The sequence below is a fragment of the Protopterus annectens genome, chromosome 9.part0 (assembly GCF_019279795.1).
Source record: "Protopterus annectens isolate FY-2018-M chromosome 9.part0, PAN1.0, whole genome shotgun sequence".
Lineage (NCBI taxonomy): Eukaryota > Metazoa > Chordata > Ceratodontiformes > Protopteridae > Protopterus > Protopterus annectens.
The window spans coordinates 1057752207-1057771290 of NC_056743.1; the positions used below are offsets into that span (position 1 = coordinate 1057752207).

A 19084-nucleotide genomic window follows, 5' to 3' on the forward strand; every position below is an offset into this window, starting at 1 on the left:
TCTAGTGAGAGACCTGCGCAGGGACACAGGAGGTAAGGTTAAGAAACAAAAAAGGGTAGGATTTCCTCAAGCACAGAAATGGTTAGAAGAAGCTAATAAGAGACATAGGGAACAACTTTCAAATAAGGGAGATGGTGGCTCGAGTGCAAAAAATGCATTTTTTGTCCGAAAAGAGGATGACAAGACATCTGTTGCCTGTCGTAGACCGACAGCCCCGCCCTTGTATCCCGAAGTTAGAAAAGACATGGTTAGTCCACCCAAGTATCAGGAAAATGACACAGAGAATCAGGATAAAACTGTACCCCCTGTAGTACTGACAAAACAAGTAGGTGAAACCCTGGAACTCCGAAACCGTAATATAGATAAATCAGAATGGACGCGTAAGGAAGCTGAAATGCAAGAAGATGAATTAAATATAGTATCTACAGACTCATATCCCCTTATAGAAGTAGCAAATCCACAGGCAGGAACACCCGGTCAAGGTCCCACTATTTTAGTTTACCGACCTTGGACACGGAAAGACATCCGAAAAGCTGTGGAGGGCATACCACACCCAAAATTAGACATGACCAAGTTTTGTAAAAATATCGCAGGCATAATAGAAAGTTACAAGCTAAATGCCGTAGAGCTGGAGCAAGTAGTTCGACAAATTTTGGGTCCAGACTGGCACCTGGTCTGTGGGGACTGGGACCCCATAACCAGGGAAAATGATAGACCACTTGCCTACAATTCAGACTCCTACCACAAGCAGGTTAAGGATTTACTAGACCGTATTATGGAAAAATGGAAGCCTAGGGCAGACTGGACCTGTATCAATAGATGTGTGCAAGAAGACGATGAAAAAGTAGATAACTACTTGCACAGACTTACCCAGTGTTTTGATAACCACAGTGGAATAGACAAACCACCCAATCAAGAAAAGGATTCACCTTATGAACAACAGTTAAAAAATGCCTTTTTAAAAGAATGTAGGACTGCAATCAGTAACTTCATTCACAAACATATGATAGATCATAGGACGGCACGTCTGCAACCCTTACTGGAGTATGCAAGACATGCAGAGAAATATTTAAAAGAAAGGAAAAAGAAACAAGCTCAAACCTTTACCGTGAGTGAAGATAGGACACTTATGCTATTGCAAGGTCCAACTAACAGGGGTAGAGGAAGGGGCAAAGGCAGGGGCAGAGGAAGAGGGAATGTGGGACATTCCAAAGACTATGAAGGCAGACAGAAAAGAGGAGAATGTTTCAAATGTGGTAGAAAGGGACATTTTGCCAGGGATTGCCGGTCTTCTGAAAGAACTAAAACCACCCCGAATCATGAGTCAGCATGACTATATGATGGTGGTGAAGGTGAATCAGACCCGGACAAAAAGGCTGATGGGCCAGACTCAATAAGGCAGAGTGAAAAGGAAGCTTTTAAGGACATAAACGAAGAGGGTAAGGGAGAATGTGCAGGATGGAAGAATGAAATGACTGATTTTTCAGATGAAGGCGAATATCAGGTTGTTAATTTAACAGCGCTGGCTGTAACTATGCAGCTAGAGGCACAACCGATTATCACACTTCAAGTAGAAGGAAAGGATGTAGAATTTTTGTGTGATTCAGGGGCCTCCAGGACCCTGCTAAAAACCTCTGCAGTGCCATCTGATGTAACTTCTGATGACTATGTATTAGTCAAGGCAGCCAATGGCCGCATTTATAAAGAACCACTATCTAAACCCTTATGGTTCACGGACCCTGAAACTAACCAAGCTATCAGATTTCGAGTCATTATTTCCAAAATTTGCCCTGTAAACTTATTAGGGAGAGATTTGATGCACGTATTTGGCATAGCTGCTGTGCCGACTGCATCAGGGATTCTAGCCAAACGAGTAGAAATTCAAAATGTTATGTTGCAGGTGGGGCAGGGTGATTTACACTACTGGTACAGTAATGATCTTGTCAAAACTGGACCACAAAATGTAGTAAACGAGCTAACTAATTTGGCCTTAAGCAAATATGGTACACAACCGCCAGTGGTAGCTAAACAACTACACTGTACAATGTACTACAAAAAGTATGTAGAACCAGACGACAAATATGAAGAGCAATTCTTTAAACACAAGGTCACAAAAATCTTGTTACAAAACCTATATTGGGATAAAACAGGAAATTCTGCAGTTACATGCAGTCTTACAAAAGATATGCAGTTACTTTTTCGCAATAATTCTATTGCACATGTCTCTGTAACAAGGAAAGAACAAATGGCATGGTATCTGGTGGGGAAGAAAGTTACTGAATGGGCTAAAATGACGCCAAAACAGTTGGCATGTAAAGGCGTGCAGGTACAAAAACTAAATTGGGTTACCCAGGCTAGATCAACAGTGCACCTCCGCGAAGACAGGCTAACACCACCCGGGGGAGGGCCATTCTGACTATATCTCCTAACGCCACAGGAAGAATTAAAGTTACAATCAGTGTCAGATTCCTTATGGTCCCGCGGGCAACATGACATTGGGCTAATAAGAACAGCAGGACAGGTTAAAATAACTCCAAAATCCGACTTTAGACCTCACAAGCGTCAGTATCCGCTAAGTAAAAAGGCAAAAAAAGGCATTCTACCAGTGATCACGGCTCTATTACAAGCTGGGGTTTTAATTCCATGCACAGATTCACCGTGTAACACACCCTTGTTCCCAGTAAGGAAACCGGATGGGACCTGGAGAATGGTACAGGATCTGCAGGCTGTGAATGCTGCTGTGGTACCAAGGGCTCCTATGGTCCCAGATCCATCTGTTTTGTTAAATGATATCCTTCCCACAGATAAGTATTTTTCTGTCATTGATATCAGTAACGCATTTTTTCCATCCCTCTACAGGAAACTAGTAGGTTTTGGTTCGCTTTTACGTTCATGAGCAAGCGGTACACCTACACAAGGCTGCCGGATATTGTATTGTAAAAGCCCTACAATCTTTTCGCAAGAAATGTCAACAAACCTGGCACAGTTTCAACCGGAGCATGGCTGTCATCTACTGTTATACGTGGACAACATCTTACTGGCTGCACCCACGGAGGCTGTCTGTGAGTCCGAAACTATTCGGTTATTGCATTTCTTGGCGAAAGAGGGACATAAGGTAAACAAATCTAAATTACAATTTTGTAAAGCTGAAGTACAATATCTAGGCTATACCATTTCAAATGCTGGTAGACAACTGGATAGCTGTAGAAAAGAGGCTATTTTACAGGCACCAATGCCCAGTACAAAAAAAGAAATGATGTCATTTTTAGGAATAACTAACTTTTGTCGTAGTTGGATTCCCAATTATGCAGAGGAAGTGAGTCCACTTTCAGAACTTATTTTTGCACTTCCCATGGCAGCACATGACGCGCTGAAATGGACAAATAAGGCAATACAGGCATTTACTACTGTAAAGCAACTGATAGCAGGATCTGCAACACTTAGCTTCCCTGACTATACAAAACCTTTTGTTCAGACAGTAGATTGTAAGCAGGGCTTTATGACATCGGTTCTTTTGCAAATTTATGGGGATAAGTTGAGGCCATTAGCTTTTTATTCCAGTAAACTGGACACAGTGGCACAATCGTTGCCACACTGTGTACAAGCAGTAGTCGCAGCTGCACTGGCCGTGCAGGCGTCTGCAACCCTAGTTTTGTTTCATGACCTTACTTTACGGGTACCGCACTCTGTCGCGGTAATACTTCTACAGGATAAAGTTACCTTTCTCTCTCCTAGCAGACACTTGTCCTGCATGACAACATTACTATCACAACCACACATGACCATTGAGCGATGCACCACTCTTAATCCAGCCACGCTGTTACCTACAGCTGATGACAGTGCCCCTCACGTATGTTTAGACTTAATACACTCTAATGTCTTGCCAAGACCAGACCTTAAGAATCAGCCTTTGGCAAATTCAGATTGGACCCTGTTCGTAGATGGGTCAGCACGTAAAAATGAGGCAGGTATTACACAAGTGGGTTATGCAGTCACAACTGAGACTAAGGTACTAGAGGCAAAACCTCTCCCCAGGAATCTGTCCGCACAAGCGGCTAAATTGATTGCTTTGACCAGAGCATGTACCATTTCCAAGGATAAGGCAGTTACTATCTACACAGATAGTCAGTATGCTTTTTCCACGGTCCATGTCTTTGCACAGCAATGGAAAAATAGGGGAATGGTTACTGCCTCAGGAAAGAAAATAACCCACAAGGATTTAATTCTTAACCTCTTACAAGCTGTCCAACTGCCACGGGGATTGGCCATCTGTAAGTGCGCAGCACACACAAATGCCAAGGATCCAGTATCTCTTGAAAATGCACTAGCTGACAAAACTGCAAAAAGTGTAGCCTTAACCTCTACTTTTGCACTCGAGACCACACAGAAAAAACTTCATCCTACAGATAAATTTGATCTACAAACTTTGCAAGTAATGCAGGAACTTAGTACAGTTCAGAAAAAACAGCGATGGGTTAAATATGGGGCTATTCAGAAGCAAGGAGTTTTTGTAGGTCCAAATGATAAGTATGTCTTGCCAACAAACCTTTTTAGGTATGCCTCATTAGTGACGCATGGCCCATCTCATCTGGGCCCTGCTGCTATGGTTCAAATGACCCAGCAAATTTTCTGGACCAAGGGCTTTATAGCATATGCTAAACGATTTTGTTTGTCGTGCCTGCTTTGTGCACGATACCATGGTGGTGGGGTACGAATCACTCCAGCAGCTTTCCCGCTGCCTCCGTATCCATTTCACACAATCTGTATGAATTTTATTGAACTAACCCCTGTTCAACAAAAGCGATTTGTATTAGTCATTATTGATGCTTTTACAAAATGGGTTAAAGCTTTTCCAGTAACACATCCAGATGCCCTGTCGGTAGCCAAGGCCCTTACAAATAATATTATCCCTCATTTTGGGCTACCCACACGCATCTATTCTGATAATGGCACACATTTTGTAAACCAAGTTATTCAAAAGCTGGCTGCCGTTTTTCAGATGGAACTAAAACACCACTGTGCCTACCACCCACAGTCAGCAGGGTTGGTTGAACGCCATAATGGCATTCTCAAAGGCAAGTTACGTAAACTCATGGCCAAGACACATCAGTCTTGGATAAACTGCTTACCTCTGGCACTCCTGTCCATGCGTACCACTCCCACTTCAAAAGGGGTCACACCATTTGAACTACTATATGGGAGACCTTATTACGTCCCGCAGTGGCAAGGTCTTTTGCCTGCGGAACGTGAGGGGGTGAAGAGATAGCAGATTACATGAGGAAAATGCTGACAAAACTAACACTTCTCTAACGAATGATTATTTTTCAGATCAGAAGAACAACAGGATCCTGGAAGTGAAGGCTGGCGAGTGGGTATGGATTAAAATTGTAAAAAGAAAAACGTGGGCCTCTCCGAAGTGGGAAGGTCCATACCAGGTTTTGATTTCGACACCCACAGCAGTTCGAATAAAGGAGCGAACATCTTGGATCCACCTGACACATTGCAAGATTGTCAGGAAATTTGAGTTGGAAAAGAATTTGAGTTCCCCTGAGGAACACTGATTAGTAGTAATCCTGTTTTTGTATGAACTTTTCTGACTGTTGTAGCAATGCAGGAAAATACCGGAAGGGAGCAGCCCTTCCCACAAAGGCATTGTAAAATAATTTTGTTATTAGTGATTGTAAGTGTTATTTTTCTGTTTTGGCCATTTTTATTTTCACACGAAACTAGCCAAACAAAGAGAGATGAAAATACAGCTTGGCATCCACCTTTTAACACGTACCAGGCTATTAAATATGCATATGCTTTGTCTTTTAATGTTTCAAATTGTTGGATATGCACAGCTATCCCGACTGTACATGGTGGTCTGATGTTAGGTACAGTCCCTATGAGAGCAAATGATACATGGACCAATTTACTATTTGAGACTTCGGAGGTAGCCGTAAAGGACAAAATAGCATTACCCCTCATGGGTCGTCAAAATGGAACTGTATGTTTCCAGAGATCTGGAAAAATTAAGGTTGGATGGAGTCAATGTGATGTAACCATAATTCATAACTGTACATTAGATGGGCACTGTGCAACAAGTTTCAAGCCTATAAGAGTGCTTATTAATAGTACAGGGCTTATTAATGTCACAAGTTTTGTTGAAAAAATGTTATCTGTGTATAATCTTTTGTTTAAAGGGATACAAGACAAAGGAAATCATTCTATCCCAGTAAATATCACTCTTAAAGTGAATGACTGTTATTTTGTCTGTGGTAAAAAAGCATACAAATGGTTACCAAGGAATTGGTCAGGCAGTTGTTTTTGGGTTATTTGGCACCAGCTATAAGACATTCATTTACTCTTCCCCAAGGTAAAATACGAAATGTGCGTGCTGTGGATAAACCTGTTAATCCGTAGGTAATATTGATGCATCCTGGATCTATCATCACGATTTGGCCCACAGTAGCAGCAAGGGACTGTCACACATGGACTTGGGCGATGATGTCATTTCTTGGGCTGGTATTCTTCCAGCCTATGGGACAGTAAAATCTATTTGGGAGCTCAGAAAACTGTCAAAACTGTTAGAAACTCTGAGCAATGCAACTTTTTCTGCACTAGAGTTGGTGACGGATGAGCTAACTGCAATGAGGACTGTAGTGTTGCAGAATCGGATGGCGCTCGATTTCACCCTAGCGGCGAAAGAAGGTACTTGCGCTCTTATCCAGGAGGAGTGTTGTTCTTTCATTCCTGACAATGAGCACGATATAGACAGTCATTTGGAGATCTTACAACAAGTTTCTGAACTTACAAAACCAGGACAGAATCCATTGACTGACTTTTTCCAGAATTGGTTTGGAAATTGGGGAACAGTATTTTTGAATGTCTTAATTGCTGTATGTAGTGGTGCCATTATATTCCTACTGTTGGGTTGTTGCTGCATTCCTTGCATCCGAATGATAATATCAAGTGTATTGTCTGCCAATGCAACTAAAGCTTATTATTCTGAATATACAGGAAATGAACTGTGTTAAAACCTGTATGAATAAAATGTATTACTGGGGATACAAAGTGTTGTGAGGGAAATGTAGTAAGAATCTTTGTGTTCAACATCTTTGTATCCTGTATAGGAAGGGTTAAAATGTGAAACTGCATTGCGTGCAAAGAAATAAGCTAAAATGAGTTGTTTTTCTTGTAAGGAATTTGCTGACCAGAAAGGAATGCACAGATGCTACTTTGGTCCAGGCACAGGCCTATCTTGGGACTGACCTCTGACCAAGGAGGAGTGCATAGATGTTACCTTGATGTAGGCACCAACTTATCTTGTGTCTGACTTTTTTACCATCTAAGGCTCCACTGAGTGAATTTATAGCCTTGACTGAAATTCCTTGTCTAGTAACCAGCTGCTGAGTATGCACGAAAGAGGGTATAAAAACCCATGTAAAGTGTGTAGAAATTAGACTGCTGACAACCAAGAACTTTTTGTGGCAAATCTCCATGCATGTTAAATAAACTCTTTTTTGGCCTACCTTTTTTGCTGCGTGATTCTTCCAGTATATGTTAAGAGTATTAAAAATCTTTTGACAATGTACAATGACAATTTATTATTTTACTATACCTGTTTTCTATGAATTTCATACATGTATTTTACCTTTGTATTTGGCATTTTTTGTAACCTCTAATTGTGTTTCTTATGGAGCTTTTCTCCCCGGGCCTCCACTGAAAATGGGCACATTCTGGCCCAGTGGACTTCCCTGGTAATCAAACTGAAATAAATAAATAAATAAATAATGTAACTAATACAGTTGGGAGGATGTGCAGAGAGTGGGTAGGGCATATAAAGACCCCGCTCACAGATTCAAAGATGGCTGATCCCTAGCATCCATGACAAGCCCCAGTAATACCAGAGCAAGTCCAAGGTGGGTAAGAGATAACATGGTAGACCCAGCATGGATATGGAGCACTAGGGCTGGGTCAGTTACATGATCTTCTAAGGTGGGCCAAACAGCATTAAAAGGTTTGAGAAAATATGCAGGAACATAAAGCAGTAAAGGAATAAGAGTTCAAATAACAGGGGGAGAGACATAGAGTAAAGATGCAAGGACTGGGGAGCAGACCTCTCAACAGTCCCTATTTTGTAGGCACACCACAATGCTTCACAAGGTTTTGTTCCATTCCTCCTAAAATTGGAAATCATTTTGGGAATTTCTAAGATAATAGTGCCAACATTTAAAATGTGTCCCTAATTTGGGGCCTTTTCTTAGTTATTTTGTACTTTGTTCCAAAGTCTGTTGGCAAAATTTGAGACCCCTGTTGGGGATATAATATGGGTCACTGATGACAGAAAAATGGGAAAGACAAGCTACAACACATCAGTATTACATCTGTGATGACACATTTACTTGGAATATATCCAAGACATTTCCTAAAATTTGATTAGTAAAGGTGACTCTGTTACTGTCATAGGCTTTGAAACTTTCCAACTACCTTTCACAAATAATCAAACCAAGCTGTGTTCCCGGTCTTCTGGTACACTAAAATTTTGTGCCTTTCACCTTGTACTCCAACACACACAAATGCTAACAATTCATAGAATACATCAACAACTTTTTGACCTTATTTCACAACCCACCAACAGAATAAAGCTTTTTTTAATGATAAGAAAGAGATGGTCTATTTTATAAAAAATGGTTTCTTTTAGTTCTCTGAGACTTATAACATTAGCAAAAAACTTAAACAATGTATGAAAGCATGATTTACAACCTTCCACATCTGCTAACACATCTTTAATACTCTTTAACACATTTATTTTAATTCTCAGCCATAACTGTTCCCTTGTTCAACAATGTGAGAACATACAAAAATTAATATATGTGTAGAATCCTATAATAAATAAGTGACAGCTGCTGGTATATAACTTCATGTCTCTAGTTTGACATTTTTTAGTATTGTTATAACACAGCTTCCCAATGACTAAACTGGCCTGTTATCCATGTAAGTAACAGCCCATTCATTGGGTAAGAAAACTGGTGGAAAACGTCACCTTTCGACTTGTAAAACCCAGGTGTTTTATCAACAGGCTGCACCCTTTACACTTTCATACCCAATTAACTCAACAGAGAAGCACTATGATTGTGTCAATGTTAAAGAAGGGGGCAAGTTTTGGTGAGTTATTCTGCTCAAGAAGTTGTCTCTCGATAGAATAAACTATACGATTCACATTAATGTTCCAAATGCATGTGTGCAAAGTTCTCATTAAATCAGAAGTAAGAATCCTGTATTTTTCAACAAATATGTTTTCAGCTCTGAAATGCTGTGGCTACAATGACATGCTCTCATGCAGCTAAAATGCAGGAATCAAAGTCAGGATAGAGGTGCACTGAGCCTCCTGAGGGGTTAAAATGGTAGTGAATGTGCTTTTTGTATTTGTACACCTTTTTATTACTAAATGCTAGTTACATAATTTAGGGAAGCAGCATTATGAAAGTGTACTATTACATCGGAGGGGATGAGTTATGACCTTTTATACACAGCCACCAGACCCACTGGTTCAGAAACATTCGCTGCTACAGTTTAACTTTTCTCTGTAGAAACCGTTTCTACTGTAACTGTGCTAAACATCTTTTCAGTATACAGAAAACAATAGTGCAGAATAAACTTACAAGCTACCCTGTTGTTACATCAGAATTAAAAACCCTACATACTCCTCCTGGGAATATTTTTTTCATTCATTGCAAAATTTCATGAGAAAATCTCAAAAGGGATAGACACATGGCCATTTACACACATGCATCACATCCAATGGTATAGAGGCGTTCATGGGTTCATACGTGTCTACTAGGCTAATGACCACAAGGGCCTTTTTAAGCCTAGCCATGCATCCCAAATCTCTGACAAGTTCTGATACACTTGATAAATGCTTACATTTACAAACAAGGGCCTGGGAGATGAACCATTTACAGGCTGCCTGCGTCCATTACAGACATAGGCGCCAAACCAAGGATGAATTTCCTGTTCCCCATCCAATTGTTCAAGTTGCACTTGAATTGCATTAGGGAGGAACTCTGCTTCACTTGAACTCTGCTTCACATAGATGAGGACCCTGTTCCATAAACGGGGTAGTCTCTGGGATACATACCTGTCTCTCCAGCAGGCCCTATTTATATCACAGGCAAGGTTTAAGTATTTAGAATGGGTAATTCTAGTGCTTTGTGGATATGCAGGACATCCAGAGTGGGGTCTGACAATGCCCCATATGCCAGGTATAAATCTCCTCTCAAAGCCTGTAGGAGACAAAATACAGGGATAGGGCCTTGAGGCGGTCTGCATAGGACATTTTACGTATGCCCTGTATTCTTTTAGTGAGGAATCTCTGTGGACGTTCCAGTTGTTGGATATGCCTGGTTAGGTACATACCAAAGGGAGGTATTCTACTCAATGATAAATATCATGAATGCTGAATACAGTGGAATGATGACTTCCTTGGACTTAATGGCATACCTTTGTTTATAAGTTGCCCAACATAGAATGATTTCCTCACTACTGTAGAAATGTGATGGCCAAAGGCTAGATTACTATCTATGTGTGTCCCTAAGTCTCTGACTACTGGGTCAACTCTAAGGAGTGTGTTGTCAATATATTTACCAAGGGTGGATGACTTCCCAAAGGATACTATTATGCATTTCTTGGCATTTTGATTTAGTCCATGGCTCTGATACCAGATGTTTGTCTGTGTCAGCCCCTCCTGGAGAACATTTGTGTCAGTATGAGATTCAATGACCACTCCTAATTTGCAATCATCTGCAAATTTAGTCACCCAGAGACCACTGACATTGGCCTTGACTTCAGAGAAGTACATGCCAAAATGGAGCGGTCCAAGGATTGATCCCTGAGGGACTCCACTTGTGATTGGCCTCTTTGTAGAGGTGGACTCCCCCAACTCTAACTTCCTGGGTCCTGTCTGTGACACAGTTGGCTATCCACCTGGTGACATACAGGTTTGTAACTAACCTCTTGAGTTTGTCAACAATGCCCGAGTGGAGTACTGTGTTAAATGCCTTGGCCAGGTTAAGGCAGGCTGTGTGAACCATTTTCCCCTTCCTCCATTGCAGTCCACCAGGTTAAGTAGGCATGATCTGCCCTTGACAAAACCAAACTGCATTGGGTCCAATGTCTGGAGGTTTACTATATCTCTACTGATCATTTCCATGATAATTCTTTCCATGGCTTTACATACAAGACTAGTGAGACTTATGGGTCTGTAGTTTCCAAGGTCTGTAGATGGCCCACCTTTGTGCAGAGGGATGACTGTTGCTGTTCTCCATTCATGAGACACAAAGCCTTTTGGAGGCTACAGTTAAACAGAAATTCAAGAGACCCTGATAGGTTATGTTTCATGCTTAGAAGGCATCCTAGGATATTGTCTGGACCCATTGATCCAGTGCTCTTGGCCTTAGGGAGAACATTAAGGACCTGTTCCCTAGTGATAGTAGGGGGAGTTATATTTGATGGTATTTCCTGAGGGAAGGTTGAAGGGGAGAGAAGGTAAAGTTGGAGTTGAATTTATTAGCCAGGAGGTTTGCTATATCTTCTGGCTCAGTATAGATGGCTCCATTTACAATGAGGTCAGCACACAACTGTGTATTGCCTTTGAGGTTGCTGACATAGCTAAAAAATGCTTTGTGGTTGTCCTTGATCTGTGAGGACAAACTTACCTCAAATTTGGCTTTGGTAGACTTTGTCTTCTGAGTTGTTTAGTTTGATGAGAGTGCTTCTATCTTGCTGGGTGCTGCACCTCCTAATTTTTGCCATGATTTTCTTCCTTATGTCATACTGCCTATTCATTCTGTGATTCCCCCAGGGAGGCTTGTTTTTTGAGTTAGTTCTGTTCTTCTTCCTGGTGGGTACAGGTGCCTCTATGCAGCTATTAACATGCTTTATACAGTGTCACAGACTAATATGCATCAATAATGCCTGACACAGGGTGTGTGTTTTATTGTAAATACATGCCCAGGGCAGTGGCAGGCCTCTATACCCTTGGAATGGCATTGTTTACACAATAACATACACACTAGAGGACATTTTTCTGCTTACAGAATGGGCTCTCTCTTCATTTATTTTGTATTTTTTTTTTCTGAATATTTTTTAAATAATTTTGATGTAAAATAGTTCTTCTGGCTAATGTTTCTTACTTGCTGTACTGTATATTATTGTTGTTAGAGGAAGTATTTTACATCCAAATGGACACACACACTCACTCACTCATAAGCATGGGCAGATTGACTTACTCACAAAAATATAAACAGAAACATACATATTCAGATATGTAGAAAGACTCACCTATATACATAGATAAATATATACACACACTCAGCAGTTTTAACTATTTGGTTATTACACACATCCTTGGATATGTCCTATAAAAACAACACAGAATGCAAGGCACTGCAGCTGTCCCCACCCCACTATCTGTCCCTGACTTTGCAGCAAACTGTGAATTTTTATAAGACCATCTTGTTGATGGACAGCCTGTTGCAGTCGGCACTCTCTTGTTCTGACTATTTTCTCTCTGTTTATCACACACACACACACTGGCTTTTACTCATTTTATTTTGTAAATTAAGCTTACTTTTTAGTTTAATTTTATGCTTACTATGGGAATAAAAATGGTGGCCATTTAGTTTTTATCTGTCTGCGCTTGAAGTGAGCAGGTGGACAGGTTTTTCACTGTGCATTACCTGTAGATTAACACCCTGATAGAAAACAATGATTCTTCAATCAGGGTGGTGATATAAAGGTCGCCCATTCGCTAATCTGCATTATATTCTGTTTCCATTAGCATTGTTTTGAAATTTTGTTCATTATTAGGACTGACAACATACCTCTCGACTATCTAGATTTTTGCAGATTGTCAGGATTTTTGCCTCATATTTTTGGTCTGTTCATAAAATTTTTGATTTTCTGGCAAACCACTCTGATGATCTGAGGACTGATGTCACTAAATAATGACACGCATTTGAGTTTCAGACTTCAAATCCTTCAGAAAATACATGCTAACTAACACAAACCCTGTTATTCAATCAACTAAGTTTATAAGAGCAATATTTAAAATCTGTCCTTATTTTTGAGCCTTTGTCCCCCATTTTGTCAGGCTTTGCCCAGATTTCTAGCACTAAAAGGTTGAGAGGTACTATATGCTGATCAATAATATTGCTCACTCATTTTGTGACCCCCACATTATGTTCTCTTTAAGCCATTTCTTTACTACTGCTTGTGGAGCATTTCTTTGGGACTCTGGTATCCTGTACGATTTAAGTTAGCTTTTTTCCCCTGAATAATTTTGTCATGATTTTCGGTTGGATTTGTTCTGCCAGGCAGTCCTGGAAGCATTTCCTTCCTAATTTCTGTGGCTTACGTGGGGTGTCACATACTTGAATCGCAGGTATATAGCTCAGTTTTCGTTTCTTACCATACAAATTATCTGAGCTGATAAACTAACCGCGTTTTGTGCTTCCTTTGATGATTCACTTATGGTGATACGGTGTATCTGTTTTAGCCTTCTACCATTTTAACTCAGTAGTTTCTCTCATTCACTTTTTCCATATCTTAAATGCATTCTGCTATTTAACAAAATAATGTTTTCTGATGACAGAACCAAAACAAACACCTTGTCTCTGGCTTTATATTTCCTTGTTCTTGTATTTCTAGTATACATCAATTATGTACTTCAACTGTCTTTAATGTGACATGAAAAAATATCCTCCCACCATTCCTGAAACTGTGGTCTTCACTAGTCATTATGAAAAGTGGCAAGCATTTCAGGTTGTTGAAATGTTCAGATGCACATAGATATCTTCTTTGCATCAAAGTTTCCTACTCCAGCTATGACATCTACAGTTATATAAAACACTTAATTTTTTTTTTTAACTAGTACCACAAATCCCTCATTCCACAAAGAATGCTGGACACATATTTTGCATTTCACACTGTGACTACTATTATTCTTAATATTCCCTGGCTTGCAAACACTTGTTTTACTCTCCCTTCCCCCTGCTTCTTCTAGTCCTACAACTGTTTCCCAGTAACAAAAAAAAAAAAAAAAAAAACTCTGTAGAGCTTCAGATCCCCATTGCTTCAGCCAGGCTGTCTCTATCATAACCCTAGTGCTGGGTTGGGCGTCTCATTTCTCAGGCCGTGATCTTTTGGTTCTCTATACTAAATTGACCCCTTAACTCAGCCTGAATGTTTGTTCTGCCAGCTCTCAAGATAATTTAAAATTGTATGCCTTAATTCAACAATTGTTTCACATTTAGTGCTATTAGATATTTCAGGTCAGTTTTGAATTCTTTCTGCATTGTTTTTTTCTGTTTTACCTGGTTATAGCCTGGTGCTTAACCTTTGCATATAAGTAATATGATTAAAAGTTACTTCATGTGAGCCTTTTGAGCTCTTTATACTTCTCTCAAACCTGTTTTCCCACATATTGGATATGAAGATCCTGAAATGCAGTAAAAATGTTTCTCTCACTTACTAAAATTCGATTGACAAGCAAAACCCTTTTTGTGAATTAAAAGTTTAAGCCAACATGGGGAGTTGGTATAATGGTTAAGATGTTTACCTTACCTAACAAACAAATTTAACAACCAAAATTCAGTTAGACCCTCCTCCCACAGTAAAATAATGTTTTCAATGTTATGTTATTAATTTACATAGCAATGGTGAAAATATGTTTTGACATTTTCAAACAAGCTAAGGGAAAAAAAAACACAATTTAATAAAAAGGTATTTCATGTTTGATAAGCTACAGAGAACTTTAAAATTTATTTCAGGTATGTTAAGTCTGATGACTTTCAACTCTAATGATCTTACAATATAATTTCTCTACTGGAAGTGATATAACATGACTGAGACACGTATGGGCTTGCTTCTTCAAGCCGAACCACAGTGTATGGTTGCTTTCACATATTGCTGCTCCTTACCTTGTCCCTTATTGGCAATGAGAGGTGTGCTATCCTGCTATAAGTGCAGTAGCAAGGTTCAAAGGTCAGCCAAAACTATTGCAATGTGGTCCCCTGTACTATGTAGGGAATGAAGTGTTTTCACTTGTGTCTGATTGAAAGACATACCAATGTAGACATACATGATTGATATTAAAATTGTTCAATCATTATCTAAAGTGAACTACCACACCACATGTTCTCTTTATATATTTAGTCCGCTAACCTTTAAAATGCGGTTAAAGTCCTGTTTGTCCACTCGCAAAAAATGGCAGTTGTCCTCTCGGAGGATAATAGTAGCAGCCCGTGGTGCGTCATTCACCAGTGCTAGTTGGCCAAAGTCATCTCCTTCATGTAATGTTGTCACCAGGCCCTGCAAAAAAGATATAGCATTTTACTACAACTGCACAAAACTACCAGTGAATGTACAGCAAACAACACACATAGACTTTTATAACTAAGACTACCTTCTTGTACATCCATTTACTTTCCTTTCAATAGCACCACATCCCTTGAGTTATAAATGCATTAATTCATGGAGTCATTCATTCATTACTTAATTTATTCACAGGGTGGATTGACTGGACAAGATACCTTTTTCAGTCATGAATTGGGCTATAAGACACTGACTAAACATTTTAGATACATTGTGCTCACATTGTTAAAGATGCAGTCAGTCCTTTTTTTCTCATTGTTATATGGTATCAAGGTGACATATCATCATTAGTCAATGTGACCAAATCATCTAAAGGTAATGCTGATACTGCTGAGTGGTATTCCTACATATTCTGGATGGCTAAGTAAGCTGCTATTAGACCTCAAAGAGTTTTCCTGGGCTTTGACCCCATACAGTGGAAAGTGTGGTGGCAACATTACAGAGCAATGTGGCGGGGCAGCTTTTGTCAGTTATGGAGTACATTTTGTTGAAGGTGCCAAGTCTGGATATAATGGCAGTGCATTTTGGGGTGGGGATTTGGCCTGCACCGTACACACTAATAAAATAAAGAGAGTATACTGAGCTTGTCTTGGAAACAAATTAGAGGTATAATAACTTACAAATAGATAATTCTTTTCCTATACATTATATACAGATAATACTTTAGCTTGACAAGAGTGCAATAATTCTACAGCTTTGAACCATACATACATGCATACACTGAATGGATGCGTACATCCACTGAAGTATAAGAACACAGTTCACATAAAGGGCCTGCCTAGCATTTCCTTCTATTTCATTATTTTATCATAAACTCTACCAAAGACACCTGTACGTATCCGACAGTTTGTGGTCATACCTCAATGTCCCATCTTATTTTAGTTTTGTATCCTTTTGGCTGCTGCCTGGCTATATTGTAATGTTTCATAATTATTATGGTTTTGATTTAATTTTGCATTCTTATAATCTTTTTATTCCGTTTGACCTCACGTTTAATGCTATTTTACTGGTTTCATATGTAAATGCTTGCCATCAATAAAAAGTGTGTTTGCATGAAAAAAGTGTCCTGACTCCATGGTGAAGTAGAATAAGCCCTGACTATGATCTAGGCACCAAAAGTTTGATTTGCTGCTAAGGCACTGAAGGAACTAAGTGGACATATGGGAGTAAGTGAACAATGTCATCTCTCCCACCTTTTAGGTGAGACTGAGGTAGTCTAATTCATTGCAATATGGACACCTATTTGGAAAAAGGTGTCTTGCATATAGAAATAATCGGGACATTCACTTGCACCTTTCTAAGCCATATTCTTGTGAGCCTTCATGTGGTGTGCAGAAATGTGTAAGACCTCATGATAAAGTAGTATACAACCTCACATCAGCAAGCATGCATGCAGCTGTCTAAAGGAGTGCTTAGGACCTATACAAGATAACCCAGATGGCTGACAAGATGACAGCCTCCCACAAAACCATGACTGTCTGACAAGGAGAGACAGGTTTGCTTCACTGCTTAAGGGTTGATGGTTGGCAAACTCTAAGGATAAAAAAGTCTCAAAAAAAGTAATGGAACATTGAAGTTATCTATTACCATAACAAGTTAAACCAAAAAAAAACGAACTATGGAAATGTAAAACATCAAAAACAAAAAAAGATGCCGACACCCACTGTCTCCAAGTCCGATTTTTATTGAAAAAATTAGCACTTTCATCCACTTGTTTACTGCAGACTTCAGATTAAAACAAAATGTGCTCCCATCACCAACTTTTAAATGTTAAAGACAATACTGCCATGTAGTCATTGGATGACTATTAACTAAATAATGTAAAAGTATATTGTACATTACAATATTCCCTCTAAAATCACTAAAATACTTCCATAAATTACATAAATTGCTAAAAATAGCAATATTGTAATGTTATAAAATGGTCAGTACATTTATTAAGTAGTTAAAATCTAAAACTTGGGCCTTTGGTTAACTATTACATTTGTAATAGAAATTCTGTCCTTAATGCCTGGGGGATAAGTTGCATTCAAATGTACCTGCCAATGTAATTCCCAGCTCTCTACATAGGAATCCCAATTGCCTCCCCTTTCAAAGCATGGCATTTTCTCCAATATTAATGACAAAATACATGCAATGTAGTCATTCAGCCACTATTACCACAAAAAGAGTTTGTTCTTCTGGTGCTGAATCATCATTTAAATATAGCCACAAACCATCTGCATTTCACATGTTTAGTTCCGTGAGGTGACAGTAAATCTTTTCAAAACAATCTTGCTATGTGATGCTACATATGGCAGACTATTCCATCTTTCCGGGGCTATTGTTATGAAAGCTAGGACAAAAGGCAGTCTCAGATCACTTGGTCTAAGTATGTGATGCTATTCTGAAGTTTAGCTTGAATGCAGGGGTGGGCAGCAATTCTGAAATAAATTTGTAACCAGATGATATTACTTAAGATGATATAGTGATGTTGCTATTTCTGGATAACTAAATAAGCCTACATATTTTGTTAACAATAATTTCTAGACTTGTGATATTTTCAGATAAGCTAAGGAAGATAATTCATGTAAGTATTAAAGATTTGGAATTAGAATGTTTATCCTTACAGATTTACAAACCTTGCATGACAAAAGATTGATTAGGCATTAAAGCTCATGTGTAACAGTTCACGCTTACCTGTATAATGTTCAAAATGGTCACCACACTCACAAAACAGGGATTCTTTGACTAAGCACTGCTTGCACTAAAAAAGTATTTCCTTAATATGCACTTTCTTTTAAACAGTGAAGCATTTCACATGACCTTGCACAACGCTGTATGGACTAATGACATCACTCCTCACATAGCGATGACATAAGGTTCAACCTTCTTGTTGATCTGGTCTTGTGGGAAATAAATACAAAACTACCATTACTTATGTAATGAATTAAAAATGACAAAGTCAGCCACTCAGAAATGCATAATCCTTACTACTTAAAGGATACACAAAGCTCTGCTCATTATGTATTATCGGAAAGGCTGTTCTATCACTTAAAACTGCTGCAATAGCCAGGACCACAAGTGGTTAGATACAGGGAAAAAGATGTACCCAGTTCCCCTGTTAGGCACAGATGTAGCATGGAAGGGAAAAGGGTATGTCAATGTACATAAGCAGCAACAGTAATATAAAACCTAAAATTAATAACTCAATTGATATTTTCACAGGCAGAAGTTGAGAAAAGAAAGCTTCCATTCTAGACTGCATGTCACAACAGACCTTCCATCAGAGCCACAACTCTAATACGGTAACAGCATTGGCAGCAACAGTTGTGTAATTAAGTAGTCCTATTTTCACATAAAATGACTAACCACTAACCACCACTGCATTTCGCTAAGTAGTGAAAAGTGATGGTGCATTTGGTTTCATCAAGATGCATTTAACCTTTAATGCAGTTTCAGCATCAAGAGTACAGTTTCACAGGTTAGATCTTTAAGGTGACTAAAATCCAGCTTTTGATCATACTAGACTACAAAGTATTTCTGATTATAGATCTGAAGGATGATTCTACCTTGGCAGTTCCTTGTGGTGAATTTAGGATATTGTGAATGTTTTGATACAGTACTAAAAAACATTACTGGTTTTGGAGCAATTAATAGCTTCTTTTTTTAATTCTGCATATAGTTT

The 19084-nt window shown here is 39.2% G+C and overlaps 1 protein-coding gene across 1 annotated transcript in view; it reads right to left on the reverse strand.

The window, feature by feature from the left end:
* The window catches only part of RAPGEF3 (Rap guanine nucleotide exchange factor 3), a 466244-nt gene that overhangs the window by 218194 nt on the left and 228966 nt on the right, over positions 1-19084 (reverse strand). Inside the window, exon 9 of the mRNA XM_044083866.1 lies at positions 15208-15354. Coding sequence (XP_043939801.1) covers positions 15208-15354 — 147 coding nt within the window. The remainder of the gene's footprint in view (positions 1-15207; positions 15355-19084) is intronic.